The sequence below is a fragment of the Glandiceps talaboti genome, chromosome 4 (assembly GCF_964340395.1).
Source record: "Glandiceps talaboti chromosome 4, keGlaTala1.1, whole genome shotgun sequence".
Taxonomy (NCBI): domain Eukaryota; kingdom Metazoa; phylum Hemichordata; class Enteropneusta; family Spengelidae; genus Glandiceps; species Glandiceps talaboti.
The window spans coordinates 19,842,059-19,869,367 of record NC_135552.1 but is presented as its reverse complement, the minus strand read 5'-3'; the positions used below and the strand labels follow the sequence as shown (position 1 = coordinate 19,869,367).

Below are 27,309 nucleotides of genomic sequence, written 5' to 3'. Positions count from 1 at the left end.
CAACAACAACAACAACAACAACAACAACAACAACAACAACAACAACTACTACTACTACTACTACTACTACTGCTACTACTTCTACTACTACTACCATTGAACAAAACCGTATTATAAACGTTGTAACATAGACGAACTACCTTGACATTTTGAGGTGATGAATTCTTTCGATGTCCTGCATTCGTTATAAAATGCTAAAATTGGGTATTGAAAATTCTGTTGATATTGACGAGTCGATTATCAATTACAATATTGCTATGGAAGGGGGGGGGGGGTTGGTGTTACACAGCTACTGTCAATTAAGACGTTGATTGTTTGTATATCACTTGTGAAATAGCAGTAGTTATAAGATGTCTGGTGTTTGACCTTTCGAACCATTCTTATTGGATAAATCTGGCAATGTCAATGAGATTTACAGAAGGGTAACTATAAACCACAGTATCCAATATCATTTGTATGTTTCCGTGTCCAGGGTATTCAACTGCACAGTCATCCAATTGCGAATCTGATAAAATTTAATTTAATAGTTAGTCCATCTATCTGCCCTCCCCAATCTCAGTCTGTTCCTCCTTTGCCCTCCCCTAATCACAGTTGATTATTGTATCTCCACATCACAACCTCTTTCCATAAAGTTGTCATTTCCTTTACTTCTCTTCTTCTACACTTACGTAGTATATTATTTACACTTGGAACAACTCAAAGAACACCAGTCGAGTGTTAGCAACACTCATTCACATTCACGTACACCCTCCTCACACATCCAAAACATCAAACACGCAGCATTGTGAGCTTTATGGTCAGAATTAACACTGCAGTAACATATCTTACTTTCTACGCCATACAATGCTCCTACTATAATTATCTATCAATTCCAATGATGTAAAGAATAATTCCAATGATGTAAACTGTTTCCTAGTTACTGTGTTTCTCAACTGGTTGGAATGTAAAGATAACACTTTCCTTCACAAAAGGGTAAACAGGAAATCCATTTCATTTACTAAGGTTTCTGTAATGTGTCTCACCGTTTTCAAATATTCCTAGTTGCTATTTACTTCAACAAATATGACATACATACACACATACATGTATGTATGTATGTATGTATGTATGTATGTATGTATGTATGTATGTATGTATGTATGTATGTATGTGTGTGTGTGTGTGTGTGTGTGTGTTTGTTTGTATGTATGTATGTATGTATGTATGTATGTATGTATGTATGTATGTATGTATGTATGTATGTATGTATGTATGTATGTATGTATATACGTACGTACGTACGTGCGTGCGTGCGTGCGTGCGTGCGTGTGTATGTATGTATGTATGTATGTATGTATGTATGTATGTATGTATATGTATGTGTGTGTGTGTGTTTGTATGTATGTATGTATGTATGTATGTATGTATGTATGTATGTATGTATGTATGTATGTATGTATGTATGTATATGTATGTATGTATGTATGTATGTATGTATGTATGTATGTACGTACGTACGTACGTATGTCTGTGTGTGTGTGTGTGTGTGTGTGTGTATGTATGTATGTATGTATGTATGTATGTATGTATGTATGTATGTATGTATGTATGTATGTGTGTATGTGTAGCTCTCTAGTTACCAGTTACAACACACTCTTATACACTCCAAAGTTAAGTATGACTCTTTCTATGACTTCTGCTCACAGATTTCCCATAATATCAAAATAGTTATTGTGGAGCTGTAATCCATAGCATAGTTTATAAACAAGTAATGAAAACGACCATAAGCTACTACAAAAATTTGTCTGACATTTACATGTACCATAATCCCTCCAGCATCTGTTAGGTTGAAATACGCACGTGTTGGGTAGAATGGGAACATAAAATCGTATTTAAGAATTCGACATTTTTTATGACGAATAAACTTTGCTAATAAATACCTACATGTACTATAGTGCAAACATATCAACAGCTGTAGCACACACTGTGTACATGTGTTATAGAATCACTGTTCTACATGATCTTTTAACGATCCAAGACATCTCCTGCCAGTGAGAATTTCTCTTTCACACTAGAACAAAATTAAATCCTTATGCGTATAGTGACATTTAGGAAAGTGTTTGGTAAAACAGACCCATCGCTGGAAACTGCATCAAACTCAACTGTAGTCATGTTTGCAATAGGCTACTTTTGTAGAACATGGTAGGCACCAACGGTAGACATGCATACCCACATGTCTCTCTGGTATATGTAAATATGAAATCGTGAAATTACAATTGAAGGTATCATAAGTATGATTATTTTTAATCATTATTTCTGATCGAAACATTACTGTTGCATTACATTATAAATTACATTACAGGACATGACAAAGATTTTATATGACAAAAATACAGTAATCAAAATGTAAAAATATTACGCTGTGACTGACAACCCCTACGCAGAGTTATGATTTAACTTCTATATTCAATAGCTATATTAATAGATCCTTGGATTAAGATACACAATAACATAGATACTTGTTATTGATAGAACTGTGGCCCTCTGGCGCTTCAACTAAATACCCAACATTTCATATTGAAACATAATTTGAAAGAACAAACTCAGTAACTTTAGTGGTATATTGTATATTATTCTTGCGTTTAATATTGAAATATACCTATATTTCTATTGGTACATTAAAAGAATGTACTTTTTAAAAACTGTCTGTCAAAATGAAGTTCATTTTAATTCAATTCAATTCAAATCAATTACCGTATAAAATTCAGTCAGATTTGTACCAGTAATAGATTCTGGGTGACTTGTGGACTTGCATCTTGTAGACTAACACTAGTCGTGATTTGGACTGTGGTACAGAATATTACTTAAATGGTAACATGGCCTCACAATGTACAATTTATAACACAGCTATTCGTCACTCTAAACGAAATGGGATGGTCACATTAGAAGGAAAACCTGTCCATTAAAATCTAACTGAAACAGTTGCTAATATATACACATACACACACACATACATACATACATACATACATACATACATACATACATACATACATACATACATACATACATACATACATACATACACACAGACATACACACACACACACACACACACACACACACATATATATATATATATATAATGATTGTCCATCACTCAATCCAATTGTATAATCGGGGACCTGGTAGGATAGAGGTTGCAATATGTTAATGTTTTAATCCTATGCGCGTGTAGACGATGCTAGTAAACGATATATATATATATATATATATATATATATATATATATATATATATATATATATATATATATATATAATCTAAGGAATAAAGATGTTGTAAGTCGTTACTCGGCGTTTCACGCTTCCTGAGCGACCATCAGGCGACTGATAAATTGAGATTGTCAAGGTCGATATGTACACGTAAGTGTTAGTTACGTAAATATAATTTATGACATAAATGTTCTAAGAAATACAAAATGTGCTATAGATATATGTAGCGAAAATGTAATAAGTATATATAATATATATATAGATGGATACAGATATACAGATAGACAGGTAGATTTCAAGTTCAAAATTCATCTTTCTTTATACTTGGATAAAAAAAAACCACATAACGGCATGAGCATCGTACACGTGCATCGTACATAAACGATTTGTTTACTATGTTGTGGGAAAATCCAGAACAAGTGAAGATGGTTAGATTTTATCCGATAATATATAATAAGTCAATCTTATTACTTTCACTGAAATTCAAATCATATATATCAATCTATTGACTTTTCGTGACACAGTTCTTCAATTAAGATACATTGCTTCAAATACAAATGGTTCTCATAGATTTTAGGAAAAATGAAGTTGGATCATGAGAAAGTAATCCTTTGCTTGCATCAAGAGGAACCACTGAGTCCCCTTTTAATGCTTATAACGTTGGACGAGGCTTTCATTTCCAAGTCACACTTTTACTTGATACTAAAGTGTGTAAAAGATGATAACATATAGTTAGTTTAGTTTTGTCAGATATATAAACTCTTGTGTGTTACAAGATCTTGTCCGTCACTAACATATCGTGAAAACATGTTCATGGAGTACTTAAAACTTCCATCGTTCTACACTTTAGAACAGCGAACTATAATTTACGACTGTGGATCTCGATAAAGTTTAACGGGAGATTGGAGAGGAATAACTCAAATGTTGATGTATCGCATTCTTGATTCCAGTTGAATGTTTACGTGATGTTAACACGTTGTATTTTGATCCCAATAAATTGTGACTTATCACCAACAGAAACCACAGATACTCCTTAATCTGTTTCCCATTATTTTTATTCATAGGACATTCAACCATACGCAGGAAAATAGTTTGTTGACCTTGAGTACTTACTGTGTGTGACGTCTGTGATGTCTAATGCAGATACCACCAACGAGTATGACGAGGGACACAATAACTACAGCAATCCCAACTGTGATGTATATTCCAAAGGAATCTGAAGTCAGAAGGGAAAAACATTATTGGCAGTCATTTGACACACTTGTGTTGTTTGGGGTGCGTAAAAACAGTGATATTAATAATGATATAAACCACCAGTATATATATATATATATATATATATATATATATATATATATATATATATATATATATATATATATATATATATATATATATATATATATATATATATATATATATATATATATATATATATATATATATATATATATATATTTCATATTAAAAACATACATAATATGACGCCCATTTCCGTTTAAATCAAATTGCATGTACAAATTGTCAAACTCTAGAAATTTCGTTGAAAGTTCATTGTATTCATTGATGAACGATATTAAATGTACTTAATATCGTCACTAATGTCAGCTTTCAAAACATTGCCGTTAGCATTCACTTCTAGATATGTTGTACATATTATAGATGAAGAACAAGACTAAACTTACTGTCTTCACGTGGTATTGGGATCGCTGATGGCGCTGTTGTTATTCTCACTGAAATGAACACACAAACGTTTATCTTAAAGTTTATTGAAAACGAAGTCTTAAGTTTGTTTATATGCAGGAGTAATTATTGGTTTTAAACATAGACATTGAAGAGCGAGGTTTCTCCAATGACGGGATATACATAGTAAATACGATACGATATATTCTGAATTGACTATCAGCCACGAACAGCATTGGAATATTACACCACTAATCATGATTATACAAATAAGCTACAATTGCAACAGACAGTTTGAAATATAAATCATTAGCGTCCACGAAAACAAAGGTTTAGTGAATCCAACATCTCTACGACATCAAATATTTGCTGGAAAATCTCTGTAACGACTGACGAGCATGATTATCGGCCTGTCAACTTGCTGACGTCATCAACACTTTGTTTATATAGCCGCAGACACTGCAATGCTTGTAACTTTGAAATGCTGAAATACTGTTTTATTTGTCAGCTAAAACAAGTCAGCAATAAATTCAATAGTAATGATGTAGCGTTAGAATGTTTTTATGCTGCCTATATTCATTATCATATACATGTTTACATTTGAACTGTCATGTACTACCCTTGGTTCTACCCTGCCATTGCTTTCAGAACAGGTACAAAAGCTCAGAGAGTACACTCAGACAGAATTCTACGACTGGGTCAGAACACATGCTTTAAGTTCGATAAGATTAGGTCATAATTCCAGAATATAACATCTAAAATAGAATCGTGTGTCAAAATAAACGGGTATAATTTATGTTAACCTAATCTCCCTTTTAATAATGAACCCACATTATGCTATATTTACTCTACACGTTTGTATATTCGATGTTAACGATAGAGGGCGATATTTGCAAGGACACAGAGCAAGAGGAATGTAAACCCTATGTCAAAGAATAGCAGTCTATGTCCTTCTTGTTGTTGTGGACCATTGATACAATATTGCACTTCATTGTCAGATGAAATATGACGTCTACCTGTTTTTACTGGTTGAGTTACAGGAGTTGTCATTTCAGGTAGGAACCCCGAGTTTATGGTACAATCTGGAGTAAATGTGACGTCATCTATTGCTATGAAACCTTCAGTGTAACTGACCACAGCTGCAATTATCAACTGTAGAATTACATTAAACAAACCTTTAAACAACGAACGACAAAGTTATATTCAATACACATGTGACTGAAGCTTGGATGGTCTTGTCCCGTTTGTAATATTCATAAAAGAGCATTTCTATTCATCAAATACAGGAAATAAAATAAGTCCATAAAAATTAACTATTGCACGCATTGGATGAGGTGTTTGAGAGCTGTTTATATTCTTTATATTTGTTCAACACTTCATTAAATCAATATTATCTAGATTTCATAGATTTACATAATTCTGGGCAAATTAGGAAACACTAGAATGAAGACAATTGCACATGTGTTAAATTTTATATCCGGAATGTTTTACAATCAATGCTATATTGTCCTAAAAGTGGTCGGTGAATTCATTTATTGGGTCGACAAAACGTCACTGACCCCACTATCTGTAAAACTGAAAACAAGCTAACCCCCATCATTTATTTCTAAAACATGACGCCCCCCCCCCCATATATCATATTCACATGACATGTATGCCTCAGTCTGGACTGCTTGCCCGTCTTGCAAATACTTTATAAGATCCCGGGATAGAACTATCATATGATTATTGACTACACAGGGTAAATATATTCCAAAAAGAGTTTAATAGCATCTTGACAGTGATTTGTAGGTGGAAAGCTTGAGAAGGATATGTACACCTCTCATCGGGGGGGGGTCCGAAGGTGTCTCCACCTAGAAGCCCTGGAGGAGTTTTACTTTTAAAATTTAATTTTGAGACTGTTGAGACACTCTCAGACAATAATTTCCAAGCTTTACAAGACAACACCAAAATATAAAAAGCAACCACATAGGGTTGAAATATTTTTTGAAATATAGTAATAGTTTGATAGCATCTTGACAGTAAGAGGTAGTGGATAGTACATGTGTCAGGTATTGTACAGTACAAGCTTGTAACGGAGGGTTGTATGTCGCCACCCGGTGGCAGGGTGTTCGACTATGAGGCTGGCCTCATATTGTCCTCCAATGTGAATCTCATTCTGAATCTGAGACCAACTTTATACTTGTTATTTCTTGCCGTAGAATGTTTTCTCATCTCTCCTACATTAAGTATCCTCTACTTCTTTCATAGGTACATTATCACATCATTTATAGTGTTTATATTGTAGCATTTTGAACTAGAGCTTGATCGTGTGAATTGCCTCCAAAAGTTAGCGACGCCATGCAGTTCTTACACGTGTTCTATGTTTAGCCGTTACACGCGTCAACTGATGCATGTTGTACATAGTTTGAGACATTTTGTACTCGTAATTTTAGTGATAGTTTCCAGCTGATGATTTACGAGTTGCTATTTCATTGTAACGAGTATTTTTGGAGATTCTATTATATTTTTTACAGAGTTTCATGTCAGTTTTGCCAAAGTGCATTGCATTGTACACTGACTGTTCTGAATCATTGTACTGTTATACCGCCACCTAGCGGCATGTCAATTATATAAGTTTGGCACCATGATGATTACCTCGTATCTTAATTTAGCATATCTGCAATTACATGCACTGACCCATTGGAAATACGCGTTCACTTTTCCCCATGTTTTTGTTTCTAAAGTTATTTTGCTCACGCTGACCTTGTACAATTACTCCAAGCGCTGACAGTATAGTGTACCATCTTATTTCAATATTCTGGCCAGTTTCACAATAGTGAATGTTATTGATGCAACAAACTTTCGTTTTTTTAGATTAATTACCTACCATAAATCATACATGCGGCCATAGCTATAACGTGACGGTGTACACGTGTGTACGCCCGGTTGTTGGAAAAACACGAGCTGTCACACGTAAGTTAACAGTTTTGAGAACTGGTATAATGTTTGAGAAATCAATTTCAAAGGTAATAAGGTACATACATACGTACATACATACATACATACATACATACATACATACATACATACATAGTATTACATACATACATACATACATACATACATACATACATACATACATACATAGTATTACATACATACATACATACATACATACATACATACATACATACATACATACATACATACATACATACATACATACTGTGCTTATTTATATCATGGCCCACAAAAAGAAATCTAAGTTAAATTCCAGATCAAGTTATATTATGCATATGAAAATAATGTTACCAATTGCATCAACAACATTGACTGCTGTAATGTTGTTTTCTACAGTCCAACGAAGGTCAAAATCGTTCACGGTATCGCCTACTGAGTATGTGTACATATCTCGTTATTGCATTTCTGTCACGGGACGAAACGAAAAAAAGTTAGTTTTCGGGTTCTGTGCGACTATGGCAGACAAGTTATCGCAGGATGTAACTACATGTATACTCGCATTTTTTTAAAAATCTTGCATGTGCTCTGTCTTCGTCGACAGTTTGTACTTTATCACGTTATAGGTTCATTCGATTATAATATTCAACCGAAAAAAAATTAACTCCGAAGTGAGAAGGCAAATCAGTAAAAGAAAATTAACAGAATCTTAATCATTTAAGAAATTGTCATGGTTCCGAAGTCGAAAATCGAGCAAAATGTCAAGAAGGAGAACAGGCCTAACTACACAATCTTTGAAAGTTTTGAATACTACAAATAAAAAGTCAATCGTCCCAGAAAAACACAAAATTTCAAAAAGTAATTGGCATCTGAACAAACCAAGATGGGAAAAATAGAACAACATACATCGTTATACAAAGGTGATTTCAGTTTTACTCCAAGTAGCAACTATCTCTATGAACTGAGTGGCAATGGCATTGGATGTAACAATTTAGCCAAACAACGATATGGACAAAAAGATGAGAAAAAGTGAGAACCGTGAAAACGTTGGCTTGTCATGATGCTAACCTTTCTCTTAGGGGAGAACATTTGATTTCTGGGGGCGGGAGGAAGTGTGTTTTTCCCATCACTGTGACAGCAAAATTGTTTTTCTATCAGTCCTGCATCAAATTATTTTTTCCATATGCAGAAGCAGTGCAATTTTTTTTTCTCGGTTACCAATTGTGTAACTTGCGGTTCATAACTATACCACTGGTTCACAACTACTTGTTCTGTGTAAGTAGCAATAAGTAGCAGTTTACAATACATGCTTCACTTGTCGTCTAAAGGACATTGCGTGTTTCAATTCTTCATTTTTACAACCTAATGGAATTGACCTTGGAATGCTAACAATTCTTCCCTACTTCCATAGCTCATGTTCAATAGTTTCGTTTGGAAAAAATCGGGGGACACTTGATAGTATACGTTTCACTGCTGGTTTCACCATGTGTTCGACCGCTACAATTTCTTCGTCAGTGGCGAAACTGTTTGAAAGAATTGTTTCCGCCTCATCAAGAGTTGAAAGGAAAACTATGACTGCCTTATTCATTCTGGAAGCAGCCATAATGTTACCAGGGCCTATAAGATTTGCTATCTCTTCAACATATAACGCCATGTAGGAGCACCTTCAATATTGCTGCATCTTATTGCATGTTTACGGGTCGTGTCACTAAACCGGAGGGCTCCGCAGGTGGCAATTTTGCCCACCCACGGAAAACCGGCTGTGATGGAAAAGAAGGTGACAAAACACACTACAACCACCACTGGTAGTGAAAATGTTTGACTCAGTGGTAGTACAGAACGTACTCACCACAAGCTGTGTGCCGAAGAAGAAGAAGAAGAAGAAGAAGAAGAAGAAGAAGAAGAAGAAGAAGAAGAAGAAGAAGAAGAAGAAGAAGAAGAAGAAGATGAAGAAGAGGAGGAAGAGGAGGAGGAGGAGGAAGAGGAGAAGAAGAAGAAGAAGAAGAAGAAGAAGAAGAAGAAGAAGAAGAAGAAGAAGAAGAAGAAGAAGAAGAAGAAGAAGAAGAAGAAGAAGAAGAAGAAGAAGAAGAAGAAGAGGAGGAGGAGGAGGAGGAGAAGAAGAAGAAAGTTATTTCGGCTGCATAGCTGAAGTACATCATGCCGTGACCAGAGTCTAAAGAAAATCCATGACATTGACATAACAATTCATCTACTTTCTCTCTATTTCAAGACAACCTTTAGATCAAAATGTATTTTCAAAGCATCTTTATTTGATCATAAAACTAAAACTAAACATAACAAAAACTGGCGGTAGGTCTTTCTTATTACATGTACCAACTTTCAAATCTAAGACACTGGCAGTTGGCCTTGTTTTTATTCACGGTGGATTCCATAACGCGTACGTATATCTCGCCCTACCCCTTTACCCCCTACCCCCTGAATGGTATAGAAATGACAATATTGCGCAATGATGACCGGTGGCACTGGAAGAAGCAATAGGAGTTGAAAAGAAGAGGACATGATTAGAATGATAAATGATGGCAATACATGATCAATGTCCTGTCTGACTGAAATCCACCAATCGTGCTTTCAGAAAGTACATATGGGTAGAGGTCATTCTCGTGAAACTGTGACGCCGTGACTACCGACACGAAAATTAGCTAATGTGGCATTAACTGTCAACTGTCAATCTTAATCGAATAGAACTATGACTGCGCATCTTGTCGAAATTTTATCTGTATTATTAAATCTTAAAATTTAGTATTAATCTATTAAAAGTAATTTAAAATCCATAATCCACTTCGACCCTAGTGTCTGTTCTGTGGAATTAGGATACTATTAGCAACATTTGAGATACTACGCGGCGAACATTTAACGTAGGGAGTCATCATCTTGATAATATCGATTGCCATTTACTGTGATTGCACTACGAGCAATCGCAACTTTCTACTACCATATCCGGTAATGCAACCATCATCAGATTGCTATCATCATCGCGGTAGAGCAATGTTAACGTTGACATCTTGTTGGGACTGCAGCATCGGTCAATATTCATCTTTTCCAAGAGATACGTGTAAGAAGAGATCTTTTCACTGTTCAACATGCCTTGGCATTTACCAGTACAGTAATACGCCTCATACTCTGCAGGTAACAAAATAAAATCCATCCCCAATTCTCCGAAATTCACAGTCAGTGGATGACGACAGCAGTGTTCAATCTTAGAATCCGCGGGACAATCAATATTTGCTGAGCGCTTGCCTCTGGTACGGCCTTCCCGATGTGTCCTGATTTCCAAGAATGGTCTCTGTAAGACAAACTAATTTGTGACTTGAGCAACACTTAAGTTCCGTTGAATAACAAAATACGAAAATAACAAATAAATAATATGTAGAATGATACTTTGTATTTTTTGACATTATGCTATAAAAACTTAATCGTAGATTAAATATATCTAACGAGCATGGTGGGGGGAGGGGTCCGAGGAGAAAATATTTTTGTCAAAGTTTTTTGGCAGCCCCTCCCCTTTCTTAATCTCAAAATGTGCCATGCCCCCCCCATGAACAGAAGAATTTTCGTAGCCCCCCCCCACGCCGAAACGCTTTACACAGATAAATATTCATATATATGTATACACTATAGTAGGTACGATACCTCTACACTACTTTAAAAGTAACTGACAATCGACTTCAGAATCCAGAATACAGTTCTCTAGAGAAATCATATCCTTCTTACTGAGAAATCTCGCAAGACATCTGAGGGGAGAGACAGTATTACCACGTTGTCTCCCAGTGGAGGAGGGTGGAGGGATTGTCCCCTCCAGCGGTAAAAAACTTTTTTGAAAATAAGGACACGTAGGAGGTCATTCAGAGGCAAAAAACATGAAGCCATACACATTAAAACTTAAAGCCATATAATACTTAGATACATGATGCGGTCTTCAGTACCTCAATTATCAACATTACAGTTCATATTATATACTGGTCACTTGTATAAAGATGAACGAATTGACCATACCATGTGTTGACAAATGATACAAACCGGTTGCCTTGGAGATAGTAGTTTTGTCCTTTGTCAGCACACAATTCACACCGTGTGAGTTCTATAGCTTACCTTAGGATTCTGGTCATCCAGTGGTGTTGTAACAACGAGAGAATTACCATCGTGGTCCAAAGCTTCAACCTCTATTCCCCAATTGCTCCATGTATCAGCAAACCAGTCTTTCACCACGTGTGTTATATCGAAACTATGCCATTCACCATCGTTGGAACTTAAATCAATTTTTCTAGTTTCTATTTGCTCTCTCTTCTCTTTACTCTCATCCGGAGACTTCAAGCGGAAGAGGTTTAACCTGGTCGTGATGTCTTGGAGTACCTTGCGTTGCTGAACGTAGACCCATAAATGAGCTTGCGCAACCTCGTTGTATCGTACTTTGGGAGAGAACTTGAAGTAGAAATTATCTGTTGACGATGTTTTCGAGTAGGGTACTGTAAGAAATTCAATGAATACAGACAATTTCTCTTGATAAACTTGATTAAGGTATTAGTGTCGTTCATTTTTACAAATATTACAACCAAGATCAGGGTTGTATAGAAAGTGTCATCTACGCAATATCGTTATAATTGAACCGATCGTTATTTTTTCCCTTCGAGTATACCATTTAGTGGAACAATCATTGAAAATAGTTTTTACATTTATCTGTAACTGTGAGACAAGTAAGTTACAGTGTATCACTCTCATGCGTTCACTAATAAGTAACCCAACCTCCACAAAAGGTTGTTGTGTTTGGTAAACAGATCATGAGTGGAGATTTTATGTCAACATTTGGTTAAATGATATCACCTATAGAAATACAAAGTTGCAATGACTGTCTGAAAAATACAAACTCAATAAGGTCGGCATTAACCACGGCGATTTCAAAGGGGAAAAAATAAAGTTTGTTTAAATTCTAATGATGTTGCATAGACTACACTTCCATACATGAAACGGCAATAAAGATGCTTGTGAACTTTAATTGTTGAAAAATTAATCTATGTTTGGTAAGGTGTTTGACTGTGTAGTATTACATTATAGAACAACAGAACAATAAAAAAACCTTTTGTTGAGTGCGACTTTGTCTGCAATAACTTACTTTTCTCGGCCAAACTTATAATTATTTCGGTGTTGATGTCTAGGCCGTTCCTGTTTGCGCCCTGGTCGCCTTGTTCGTCGCCTTCTTTATAGTATCTGTTAGCCTGTTCTTGTTCATGTTCAAGTAGTTGGTTCAATGGGGGTAGCTTGATAAAGTGTGCGCTAGCGTTAACCTGCGGTTGATGATTCAGACCTAACTTTCTCATTATCTTTTCCTTTATGAATTCCAAGCGCGTCTTCCTTGCATCTTCTTTGATACATTTCTTACACGTTTTGAAGAGCCGAGTAGCAGATGAAGTTGGCAGTACAGGTGTTTCATACATATCGTCGTTTTCGTTGGCTATAGCTGCAGACATAAATGTCGGTTGTCTTTTTTCCATGATGTGGTCGGTGTGCGACACATCAAGTCCTCCCTCTTCAAGATTTAGTTCGTTGGCATGTACATTTGGCAAGGCAAAACACTGAATTAAGAGAACTGTGAAGATCCGCATTGTAGTCATGTTGTATAGACCACGGTTAACAGCTTGCAAACTATAAGACAAGCTCGGACAGCTGTGTGACGCTTTACCGTTGTAGCACAAAAGCCACGAGCTGCTGCTTGTCTTCATTCTTATATGTTTGACGTAAAGCCATAATGTGACTCCTGACGTCAGACCGGAAACACGTAGAGATCATGATTGGTATAGCCAATTAAACGTTCTCAACTTAAATTGACTAGTAATTTATGTCAGCAGGAGTAGCGATGTTGTCTAACACGTAGAAGAATTTGATAATACTTTTTCCCATGCCCCGATATAGAAAGAAAATACCAAGTGTCTGTACGTAGGTTATCTTGAGTAATGATCCTATTTACAATATCTTATTTCATCAACATATTTGTGTTTTTGTCGATCAGTTTGAGAGTGGCACAAACACAAACCGGGTAGATGAAGCTCAGCAGACATACATGGAGGAATATCCGAAAGTACAAAACAAGGAGCCAAAGGAGGTAAAAGGGAAGAGAACGGAAATTCACGGATTACAATATATAAGAACGGCCTTTGACAAAGTTAACTTTTAGATTTCTAAATGGGATGAGGAGGATGAATCGCACGCATTAAACACATGTGTTCATCATGATTATATAAACACAATGGCAGATGTCTAAAGTGTCCATGACTTTTCTTTTAAAGGTTATTCACAGTTAGTGTGAATAACATATGGTACTTTACATACAATCGATGTTTGATGTTTTGTATAAAGTACTACATAAGTCTACGCCCCCATTTCTAAACTCTGTGTCGTGTAGAAATATGTGTTTGGTTTGGAACAGCTTGTTATTATTACAAAGTTCCCGTGTTGACAAAGGTTCAAGATATAACCAAAGTCCTTGATTTAGTCTGCTTCAACCAATTTCCTCCAGTTTATCATTTTCCGAATAATTTTCCATTCCGCAAAGTAGTACGTATTGTGAACATTTTGGCTGGTTGGATAAAATACTAACACCACTCCTTATATTCATGTTACATGGAAGTATTTGACAAATGCTCCAACTCTGATACAACTAAACTAAGGTCATGTTCCACACGCTACACTTTTCATTAATGACATACACTTTGAGATATACAAGACCCAATTTCTATTTTAAAAAAACCCATGATAACACTTTCTAAAAGTACTTTACTTCTCTCTCTCCATCCGTCCATCTGTCCATACGTCCGTCTGTCTGTGTGTCTGTTTGTCTATCCGTCCGTCAGAACGAAAACATATATACTTACGATTCACCGACCAAACGAAGGAAAGAACAGGCGGATTACACAAACACTCAGTAAGAGAATTATGCTTGAAAGTAAAAACAGAATCAGCGAGGAGGCAGCAGTGGTAAAAAGAGGCAAGCAAACTGAAAAATTATCGACGCAGATAGATGTCTGATAAGTTTATTTATTGAAGAAAAGTCTCTGGGATAAAGACGGATTGGCTAATAGGAAGCAGTAGTTCACATGAGCATGGAAGGAGATTTTTCTAATTTAAAATACGTTGAATAACAGTTCCTCACACGTACTTCGGTACGAGATATCAAAGGTATGCCGATATCGACACTGCTGACGTGAATGATACCATTGCTACATGTATCAATTACCCCGATCGTGAACTCTCATTGGCGGAAAGTGATTATCACATACTGTACGTCATTGCCTCGTACTCGGTACATGTATGTGGCAGTAGCAACTAATTCTCAAAAGAAACGTAAATATTAAGTAGCCGTAAAACAAATTCCAGACAATTATAATTTATATTGGTTTTAACGTAGATTCTAAAACTGCCTACATTTGTTTATTTCATAGATGGAAATTGATTATAGTTACAAAAACATTCAGTATGAGCAGCCATAAGCGACTGTCATAATTCTGACAGCTCCATCCATGTTTTATCTGAATGGTCAACAGCAATAGAGTATTAATATCTGAGTACCATTTTGATCTCGATTTGTTAATTTTAACACTTCTGTGTTCTTGTTTTGTAAATCTGATTTGGAATATTCGTTTTTCACAGAAAAGCTAAGATTATTTCAAAATCTATATTAGTGCAATACTTCTTTACTTCTTTACTTCTTACCATTGTATCTACACAGAGTGCTGGAGCAGAGGCAAGAAAAGAGGCCTAGTTTTCGAGATACCACAGCCGGAAAATAACAAGCATAATATATATATATATATATATATATATATATATATATATATATATATATATATATATATATATATGTATATATATGTGTATACATATATATATGTATATATATATATATGTATATATATATATATATGTATATATATATATATATGTATATATATATATATATATATATATATATATATATATATATATGTATACTATCACATACATATATATGTATGTGATAGTATAATCTGGCCAACTTTGGCATGAATGTTCTTAAGGACTGATTGATTTTAGAAGGGGGCGCTATTCAATATTTGCATAAATTTGCATAAAACATGACCGTTTCTATGGTAACACGCATATTTTGGGGGAAGAATGGTTCCTGTGTGCCGTCTAATACCTGTCACACACATAATATATATATATTCAATACACGATACACGAACCAAACACGTAGTACCTGTATGCTATCCGAACAAATGTTGGTCTTAATCTTCCTACATCATGTTACAAAACTTTCTTTTTATCAGTCTCCACGTCTGTCATCATATATTTCCTTATTTGTTAGACTCTAACAAAGAATTTTATATATAGAAACCTTACATTATCTCCAGGATAAAGCTGTCCTACAAAACAATAAGTTACTCTCCAGGTTTCCGTTACTGAACTACAGGAAGACAAAATCCACATAAATTCACGTACACCCTCCTCACACACGTACGTACAATTTCAGCATATCAAACACGCAACATTGTGAGCATCATGATCGGAATTAACACTGTAGTAACATATCTTACTTTCTACGCCATACAATGCTCCTACTATAATTATCTGTCAATTCCATTGATGTAAAGAATGTCCATACATACATACATACATACATACATACATACATACATACGTTCATATACATATGTTTGTGTGTAGCTCTATATTTACCAGTTACAACACACACCGTGGCACCGAGGGTAGACATGCATACCACAGGTGGAATACAATGTACATTTAATAATATAACCTTTCCCAATTTTTTACGATGAGAGTTTATGGCGATTTAAAAACCGGGATGTAAAAGAGACAAATCGAATTTATATGAATTCGAACTGATATCAGTAATGCGACATCCCCATCCCATAATATCTACATGTATGTGAAAATGACAAGGTCCTTCTATACGTCCATATTTCATTCGGAATCTTACGTCGATACATACATACATACATACATACATACATACATACATACATAAATACATACATACATACATACATACATACATACATACACACATACATACATACATACATACATACATTCATACATACATACATACATACATACATACATACACACACATACACACATACATACATACATACATACATACATACATACATACATACATACATACATACATACATACATAAATCCTTGGGTTGAAAATAACAACTATCTGTGTTGTGATGACTGACATGGTATAAATATGAAATCGTGAAATTACAATTGACGGTATCATAACACACTAAGTCTGATTATTTTTAATCATTATTTCTGAATCAAAAACATTACTGTTAAATTGTATTACATTACATTACACGACACAACAAAGATTTTATATATATGACAAAATCACAGCAATCAAAATGTAAAAATATTACTCTGTGAATGACAACCCCTATTTAGAGTTGTGATTTAATTTCTACGTTAATAGCTCCTATGATAAGATACACAATAACATAGATACTTGTTATTGATAGAACTGTGGCTCTCTGATGCTTCAACTAAATACCCAACATTTCATATTGAAACATAATTTGAAAGGACGAAGTCTGTAAATTTAGTGGTATACTGTATATTATTCTTGCGTTTAATATTGCAATATGCCCATATTTCTACTTGTAGATTAAAAGAATGTATTTTTTTTAAAACTGTCTGTCAAAATGAAGTTCATTTTAATTCAATTCAATTCAAATCAATTACCGTATAAAATGTTGGATCATGTGTAGCAACTAGGCGATCTCATTCTGAATTTCGATATGATATAAAATTGGCCTTATGATATATGATTTATGGTACCAAAAAGCCACCTCAGTCACATTTGTAACAGTCATAGATTCTGTTTGACTTGTGGACTTGCATCTTGTAGACTAACACTAGTCATTATTTAAACTGTGGTACTGAATATCACTTAAAATGATCACACCTTACAAAAATTGACAATCTCCGTATATTGATTATGTAAACTGACGATCTCGTGATATTTATTACGTAACTGAAGATCGCGTGATATTGCCTCGATACTGTGTACGTAACTGACGATTTCGTGATACTATGTACATGACCATCTCCGACACTCGTGTAGCAGTGTTGATTATGTTTAAGTGGAGTTCGTTGTTTTGGTTGGGTCCATAGCGTTGTATATAGGGTTTTCTATTCCTCCGTAGTTGTCCAATTTTACCTGGAATAAAAGAAACAGACAGACAGGTGAAATATAACACGGTGAGTAAAAGAATGGGGGAGATGGGATGAAGGAGAAGATAGACCAAAAAACGAGATTAACCGACCGTCACAGAGGATTTTATAATTGACAGGTGATCTTGCAGGTTTACCTATGATGTCTTTCGTTTGGTTTACATTGATGAATTATGTTGACATCAGTAACGGAAAACAAAAACGACGGCATCATGAACACACAAAATTGTAATAAAATTCCCACATGGCAAGTAAAACATTGTTGTTAATAAGTCTTAATCGAAGCTTCACGAGGTTCACGTCCTGTACGCCGGGTAATGGCTACATCGACCCATATGGTACCATTGCGGATTCAAATTACAAGCACTGACGCTACTGTAACAACTATGGGTCAAAACGGTGGTGTTTACATTCTGCCAAAGGAAAGGGGTCAAAAGTCATACATTGTCCAAAATAAGGGGTCAAACCGTCGTCACACGTGCATTGAAAAATAGGGTCAACAATAGTGCTTAAAAATCAAGAGTCAAGAAATCAACAGAGTCGGAATAAAAGGGGGGGGGGGTGTTAAAACCGCCGTATATACCCTTACCATGAGAGTACCTTGGCTGGGGGTGTTGGGGGGGGGGGGGTGTTGGGGGTTACATGGAGTACAACCAGTCACTTACCTCTTCATTGCGGGTACTCATCACTGGCGAATCTATGTCACTCATGGCGAACTGTAGGTAACATTAAAGTAATAGTCACATTATATCTAACTATGTCACTTCCAGGAACACTTTCATTAATTACATTTACAATACGTAATCATCTATGAAAGATACATATGTAGCATGCCTACGTTTGCCTTTCCTTCACAAGAGATTTGGAATCCATGTATCGACAAACACTAAGATCTGCGGCAATGGACATTTACTAAAATAATAGTAAAGCAAATCTGATGTTAATCTGATTACAATCGATATGTATCGTTTCTTTATAGTCTTCATCATATAAAGCACCATTGCTATGGTATCTGAAATATGGTTATATATATATATATATATATATATATATATATATACACAAATGTGATATAAATGATATGTACGTAAATGTAATTATATATATATATATATATATATATATATATATATATATATATATATATATATATATATATATATATATATATTATATATAATATATAGCTAGATATAGATAGGTAGGTATATTTCAAGTTCAACATGCAAATTTTCTTTATACTTAAACCCGTAACGGCATGAGCAAGGAGGTTTTAAGAGTAAATTGCCTTACCTCTGTTACTTCCTGTTCACGTGCATCATACATAAACGATCTGTTAACTATGTTGTGGGAAAATCCAGCACCATTGTTGAAGTACCTGGAAAAGAAATGAACAGGGAAATCAGCATTTCAAGAAATAAAACTTCCTCAAATTCAAAATGACAAATAAGAAAAAACCATCAACACTATTGTTGCATATTGTTAATTCTATCCCATCGTTTACCATCTTACGTGATTGATTCGAGTTTCGTCAATAATATTAGTTCCAGTGAAGAATATGACATGAACTTTATAAGGTCAACAAACCAAATGATGAGGTACACAAGTAACTTTTACCCATCAAAGAATGAAATATTTTAGCACTCTGTATTACTTTGTTTTTGAAATGATATGACAAACAATACTATAGCTAGTATTTAAAAAATCAACTATACGTCTTAGGGAGAAGACGGCTACATACGAAAAATGACGTTATTTCAAAAAGCATCTAATCTTCACTACATACTGAAGGGTGAAGATGGTTGCATTTTCAAACAAAATTTTATCGGATAATTTATTTAAGTCAATCCTGTGACTTTCACTGAAATTCCAAATCATATGTATCAATCCATTGACTTTTCGTGACACTTCTTTATTGAAGATAAATTGCTTCAAATACAAATGTCCTCACAGACGTGACCAGTTTTATGAAAAATGAAGTTGGACCATGAGAAAGTAATGCTTTGCTTGCATCAAAAGGAACCACTGAGTCCCCATTTAATGCTTATAACGTTGGACGAGGCTTTCATTTTCAAGTCACACTTTTACTTGATACTAAAGTGTGTAAAAGATGATAACATATAGTTAGTTTAGTTTTGACCAATAAATCAACTCTTGTGTGTTACTTGTCCGTCACTAACATATCGTGAAAACATGTGCATGGAGTACTTAAAACTTCCATCGTTCTACGATACAACACTTTAGAACAGCGAACTAAAATTTACGACTGTGTGGGTCTCGATAAAGTTTAACGGGAGATTGGAGAGGAATAACTCAAATGTTGACATATCGCATTTGTAATTTCAGTTGAAAGTTTACGTGATGTTAACACGTTGTATTTTGATCCCAAATAAATTGTGACTTATCACTATAGTAACAGAAACTATTATTTTTATTCATAGGACATGGAGAAAAGTTTGTTGACCTTGAGTACTTACTTTTTGTGACGTCTGTAATGTCTAATGCAGATACCACTAACAAGGATGACGAGGGACAAGATAAATGCAGCAGTCCCAACTGTGATGTATATTCCTAAGTAATCTGAAGTCAAAAGGGAAAAACATTATTGGCAATTATTTGACAACAATTGTGTTGTTTGGGGTGCGTAGAAACAGGAATAAGGATATAAACCATCAGTATGCATAGATCTATGTATTTCATATTAAAAACATACATAATATGACGTCCATTTCCATTTTGTAAACATTGTCATGTACAAATTATGTCAAATGTCGTTGAAAGTTCATTATTGATGAACGACAACACTTTGCCATGAACATTCACTTCTATAGTTCTGCTTTTACACTGGCATATTATAGATGAAGAACAAGACTAAACTTACTGTCTTTATGTGGTATAGGGATCGCTGATGGCGCTGTTGTTGTTGTTCTCACTGAAATGAATACATAAATGTTTATCTTAAAGTCTATTGAAAACGATGTCTTAAGTTTGTTTATATGCAGGAATAATTATTGGTTTTAAACATAGACATTGGAAAGCGAGGTTTCTCCAATGACGGTCTATACATAGTAAATACGATACGATATATTCTGAACTGATTATCAGCCACGAACAGCATTGGAATATCACACGACTAATCATGATTATACAAATAAGCTTACAATTACAGCCAATCTGATTAAAATCCGATGTGGTGAAAGCGGCTAAATGCTTTAATATATACCCGATCGCCACCCACTCGGAACAAAAACAAACGACACAGAACGATTGAAATAAAGGTAAATAAAGCATTTAGCCGCTTTCACCACATCGGATTTTAATCAGATTGAATTGCAGCAGACAGTTTGAAATATAAATTATTAGCGTTCACGAAAACAAAGGTTTAGTGAATCCAACATCTCTACGGCATCAAATATTTGCTGGAAAATCTCTGTAATGACTGACGTGATTACCGGTCTGTGTACTTGCTGACGTCATCAAAACTTTGTTTATATAGCCCAAGACACTGCAATGCTTGTAGCGTTGAAATCTTGAAATGCTGTTTTATTTTTCGGCTAAAACAAGTCAGCAATAAATTCAATGGTAATGACGTGGCGTTAGAATGTGTTTATGTTGTCTATATTCATTATCATATATCTGTTTACATTTGAACTGCCAAGTACGACCCTTGGTACTACCCTGCCATTGCTTTAGAAACTACACACAGACAGAACTGTATGATTGGGTCAGAACACATGCTTTAAGTTCGATAAGACTAGGTCATAATTCCAGAATATAACATATAAAATAGATTCAAAATAAACGGGTATAATTTATGTTAACCTAATCTCCCTTTTAATAATGAACCCACATTATACTATACTTACTCTACACATTTGTATATATTTCGATGTTAACAACATATAAATGATAGAGGGCGATATTTGCAAGGACACAGAGCAAGAGGAATGTAAACCCTATGTCCTTCTTCTTGTGGGCCATTGATACAATATTGCACTTCATAGTCAGCAAAATATGTGGTCTACCTGTTTTTACTGTTTGTGTTACAGGAGTTGTCATTTCAGGTAGGGACCCTGAATTTATGGTACAATCTGGAGTAAATGTGACGTCATCTATTGCTATGTAACCTTCAGTGTCACCGGCCACGGCTTCAATCATCACCTTTATATTACAGAGAAATACATTTAAAAAAAAAACATTAAGCAACGAATGAATAAATTATATGCTTTCAGTACACATGTGACTGAAGCTTGAATGGCCGTGTCATGTTGTAATATTCATAAAACAGTTTTCCATCCATTGAATGAAGGAATCAACATATAGGTCCATAAAAAATAAACTTAACTATTGCATACATTCGATGAGGTCTATGAGAGCTGTTTATATTCTCTGCATTTATTCTAGACTTCGTTGAATCGATATTATGGAGATTTCATAGATTTACACAATTCTGAGCAAATTAGGAATCACTAGAATGGAGACAATTGCACATGTTTTATATCTGGAATGTTTTACAATCAATGCTAATCTGTCCTAAAAGATAATATATTCACCATGGTTTTACAAACACACAAAAAATACTCGAAGAGAAGTTTTAATTACTTGGAAAATGCCGTCTACACTGCACTGTTGTATATCGACTTTAGTCCATTTTTTAGCTACTGGCAGCGTGACTGTCAAACATAAAGTATGAGGTCCTCCAATCAGCTTCCTGGTGTAAACATTAATTGTGCCAACTTTTGGATCACTCAGATAGTAAAAGAATCGCACCTGATAGGGAAATCACACAGACAGATAGTGTTTATTTAATTTTATGACATACATACATGCCCTTTGCAAACCGGAGCCAACATATGAATATCTCTCTTATCGAACTGTAATCGACTTAGAAGTCAACTATTCGTTTAATTATTGACTATGCACTTGGGCCCATACAATAGTTTGATATGCAACCGTGTTTCAAACATACATTGTTAGCTTGTCAGTGTGTTTGGAAGGAGACGGCGTTGAAGCCATTGTTAGCTTGTCAGTGCCCTGGGAAGGAGGCGGAGTTGAACCATACTGTTCAATTGCTTTCACTAAGGCGATTTCTCAACGAATCAAAAACTGTTTGTAAAAGAGCTACGAAAGTTGTATACGCGTTGTTAATCTCATTACAAAGAGGACTGCTGCGTCGAGGCACCCTCGAAAGCAAAGTTAAGTGCTCCTTTTTAGCTCATGCCAAAACAATGCTGAGGACATTGACTTAGAGTTCCTAACTTTGTTAGTCTCTCCTTTATTCTCCCTTGTGTTTATCTTTTCGACGGCAGTATTCATTAAATATCAACGTGCCTTGTGCTTCGGGTAATGTATGAATCGACGAACTTATAGGTAAAGGTAAACAAATACATACCGTACATGGGATAGTTGCTTGGGTCTTTTGAACGACACTACTACCAAGAATGGCGTTATCGCCTGATTTCGCTGGACTTCCAGTGTCAAAGTGAATGAAATTACCTGTGTATGGTGAAATGGTGCGAAAATATGATAAGAATTTAAAAACTTGTAACAAGTGTCAAAAACTTGCTAACAATACACCAACAACATAATAAATAAAACAAGTCTACGCAGACACATGGATTTGTGATTTATAAATGAAAAAACACAGTGTCGTAAAAATGTCCCTAGAGTTGTGGTGTATGTGGCATACACAGTAAAAGTGACGTGTGATGTGTAAGCATATGTATGTCTTGTACATCAAATGGATTGGGTAACAAATAATTAAACATTTTCGAGTAAACCAGTAAATGGTAAAGTGTGTTGACAGAAACTTTTACTGTAAACATAGTACTAGTACCTTCATTGCTGAATGATGTATGGTCGTATATCGGAGAACCAATATGTCCTGTATATGGTTCCCTAATCCAATCAGCTATGTCTGTTGTCAGCTGTTCCCATCCACATAAACCACTTTCAAAATCACACGCGGCATAAGCATCTAGGTATGATAAAACATCGACAACAAATAAACAGTTCAGCCTGTACTTGACGACACATTGATGTCAGAAATACACTCATTACCTACAATGTACCTATAGAGGATTTTTTAAGGGAAAATCGAAAATGCAAATTTCGCAAATAACCTCCATCAAACTTGTATCAGTCATTATGTATGTACACATGCATAGTGAGAGACACATGCACAAAGACATACAATATACAAATAAAAACACACTTACGCACTTAATGAAGGACCATGTTCAGTTTTGTGACACAAATATTTGGCTAAATGTTATGCAACACACATGGATAATTTCATGGAATACTAGTACTATAATGCAAAAAACAGACAGGCAGACATACATACGTACATACATACATACATACATACATACATACATACATACACACACACACACACACACATACATACATACATACATACATACATACATACATACATACATACTTATTTGAATCTCTTTAATCCTTTTACATTGTCTGTGGTTATACAATTTTATCTCTTTTACGCTTCATACTTTTTAATGTTTTTCAATTTTTATGTGTGTTACCTTGTTTTGTTTTTGTTGTTGTATTGTGTACATTTGCTTTAGGGCCCCTGGGAAGATTAGGCTGGACCTAACAGGGTCACCCTTTTTCTTTTTGAAATAAAAGTCGTTATTATATTATATTATATTATATTACATACATACATTCTGCCAAACACATGAAAGTATGTATGTTTCTTTCTCCTACTAGATGTATATTCAGAATCATTCATAACACGTTGAGTTTATCACGATTTACTGTTGATCGACACTTACTGCACGTAGTTGTCAATTCATCGGTCATGTCCATACAACAGTCAACTTCCATGTCACATTTACCAGAGCTAGGATAACAATGGCCACTCTGACAAGACAACTGTCCACTACATGACGCTGGGACAAGACCATAATCACAGGTTGTATCAAATCTACTGTCATCAATGGCGATGTAACCATTAAATGAACCAGATGCAAACATCTCTGCTTCTATTATGATCTAAAAGAATAAAACATGGGAGATGTATAGCTTACTACATGGCAGTATTAAAATATTTTATTTGTTCATATCACACCGTTAATGACATCTTCATCATTAGCTAATAATAGAACCATATGTTATAGCCCATAATATTAGGGGTCATTGATCAGTGGTGCCATTACAATATGTGCAAATCAATATACTGTCATCTCCAATGTCTCTTAAGATCCATTGATAGGAAATGCCGTATCAATAAAACTTGCCATACATTATTTCCACCCTGTCATCAAAATTGAATGAAGGTAACGATTCTTTGGCGCAATCAATCTATGGAAATTTGCTATACAATACTCCTTGATTCAAGTGAGTTCACTTAATATAGAACCTTTAAACTCTACATTAGTTGACATTTCACGTTTGAATTGTAATTAAGGTTCTTCTCTTATGAATAGTGTGATTTCCACTGAACCAAATCGTTCTCCTAATTCTGTAAACAACATCCAGTTGGTTTCATTCAAATAAAATAAAATAAATATACCAGTATGTATACATGTGCCCAATCTTGTCAGTCATTCAAACACCTTGTGGATCCCGGGATCTCAGACCGACATATAAGACATGGTTTCAAACTGGTCCCGTGTGGACTGTTCATCGTTGTTAAACAGAACAATATTGTTGAGTCTGGCACTTTAGATTTGTTTTGATTGATTGATTGATTGATTGACTGATTGATTGATTGATTGATTGATTGATTGATTGATTGACTGATTAAGTTATTCATCGAATGAATTATTTGTGTAATTCCGATTGACTGACTGACTGACTGACTGACTGACTGACTCATTGATTGATTTATTAATCCACTGAATGGTTGGTGTAATTCTATTGTTACCTGGAAATCCTGTGAACATGGTGGGATGGCGATTGTAACCAATGTCCAAGTATTTTCGATAACTGTGGTTGGTTGCCAAATGATTCTTTGCTCAGTGTCTTGCGAGATGTACACGTTCAGAGTACCAACATTTGATGAAGCCACTACCGCGTAATAGTAAAAGTTGAATGTACACGTTTTACTGGCTTGTGAGAACACCGGACTCACTAGTTGGCCTTTAGAGGGGTTTTGTCTATCCAGTACGTAAAGATATTGACCTGAAAAGAAATATCAAATTCCCCATTTTTAGAAAAAAGGACCAACTAAGCTTACATATGAAGCATTTCCAAAAAATAATCAAACAGCTAAATTTATGTAATTCAAAAACACAAAGCTTGCAACTTTCGTATGGATTTTTTCGATTAGTGAAAGTATTCATTGTTTGGGTCTATATTGACTGGATTAAACAACTATACCGAAAAGTGAAGTGTTTTGGAAGAAAAATTCTTGTCATAAATGCATGATACAAAATCTAGGTATGATATATTTCGTATGTTACTCTCTCTCAATATACAATGTAATATCAGACTCGTCTTCTTTCATTATATATATATATATATATATATATATATATATATATATATATATATATATATATATATATATATATATATATATATATATATATATATATATATATATATATATAAGTGCAAATTACCTGATGAAGAAGTCGGCTTGGTGTGGTCTTCCATTGGTAAATCGGGACGTGCTGTTTGAGAACCTTCCTTTTTCTCCCAATCAAAATCATCATTTACTGATTGCCTCCAGTAACACATCCCGTCCTCAAAGTTGCAAACCATGGCTGAAAATATTGATGTTAGCAATTTAATAGATGAATTATTAAAATAGTTGAAATACATTTGGAGGGGAAATCATTGCGAAATATTTCGAAGAGTATTATTAAAATGTATCAGACATTTGCTTAAAATGCAACTGACACCTAGTACGTCCTCAGTTACACTTATCAAAGATAACTGACAAAACCAGTCTATTATAGTGTTATGCATAGGCCTATAGCCAATCTGCTGTTAATTAGTTTCTTACACATGGTTCTGCAACTAGCTGGTAAATCACTCTAGTTTACACTATAATAAATGCATTATACACATCAATGTATACTAGTGATGTTAATTGACCCCACTGTATTGGAAAATGTACACCAAGTGTTATAGTACATGTACAAGACATTGCATATGAAACAACGTCTACATGATTTAAGTAAAGAGCTTCTCT

At 34.8% G+C, this 27,309-nt stretch overlaps 2 protein-coding genes across 2 annotated transcripts in view; both read right to left on the bottom strand.

Moving 5' to 3' along the window:
• Positions 1–10,133: 10,133 nt before the first annotated feature.
• On the bottom strand, positions 10,134–13,613 carry LOC144433777 (growth/differentiation factor 8-like). The gene is made up of 3 exons (XM_078122139.1): positions 13,006–13,613; positions 11,988–12,361; positions 10,134–11,181 (listed from the first exon to the last, which is right to left on the bottom strand). Exons 1-3 carry the CDS (start codon positions 13,610–13,612, stop codon positions 10,804–10,806), a joined length of 1,359 nt encoding a protein of 452 aa, XP_077978265.1. The 5' UTR covers position 13,613; the 3' UTR covers positions 10,134–10,803.
• Positions 13,614–18,042: 4,429 nt separating this feature from the next.
• Positions 18,043–27,309, bottom strand: part of LOC144434286 (MAM and LDL-receptor class A domain-containing protein 1-like) — a 48,684-nt gene continuing 39,417 nt past the window's right edge. Inside the window, exons 58-69 of the mRNA XM_078122738.1 lie at positions 26,735–26,878; positions 26,035–26,291; positions 24,941–25,160; positions 23,974–24,114; positions 23,530–23,633; positions 22,740–22,907; positions 22,163–22,298; positions 21,019–21,069; positions 20,615–20,717; positions 19,431–19,515; positions 18,803–18,853; positions 18,043–18,123 (exon numbers count right to left, since the gene is read on the bottom strand). Of these exons, the coding sequence (XP_077978864.1) occupies positions 18,043–18,123; positions 18,803–18,853; positions 19,431–19,515; positions 20,615–20,717; positions 21,019–21,069; positions 22,163–22,298; positions 22,740–22,907; positions 23,530–23,633; positions 23,974–24,114; positions 24,941–25,160; positions 26,035–26,291; positions 26,735–26,878 (1,541 nt within the window). The remainder of the gene's footprint in view (positions 18,124–18,802; positions 18,854–19,430; positions 19,516–20,614; positions 20,718–21,018; positions 21,070–22,162; positions 22,299–22,739; positions 22,908–23,529; positions 23,634–23,973; positions 24,115–24,940; positions 25,161–26,034; positions 26,292–26,734; positions 26,879–27,309) is intronic.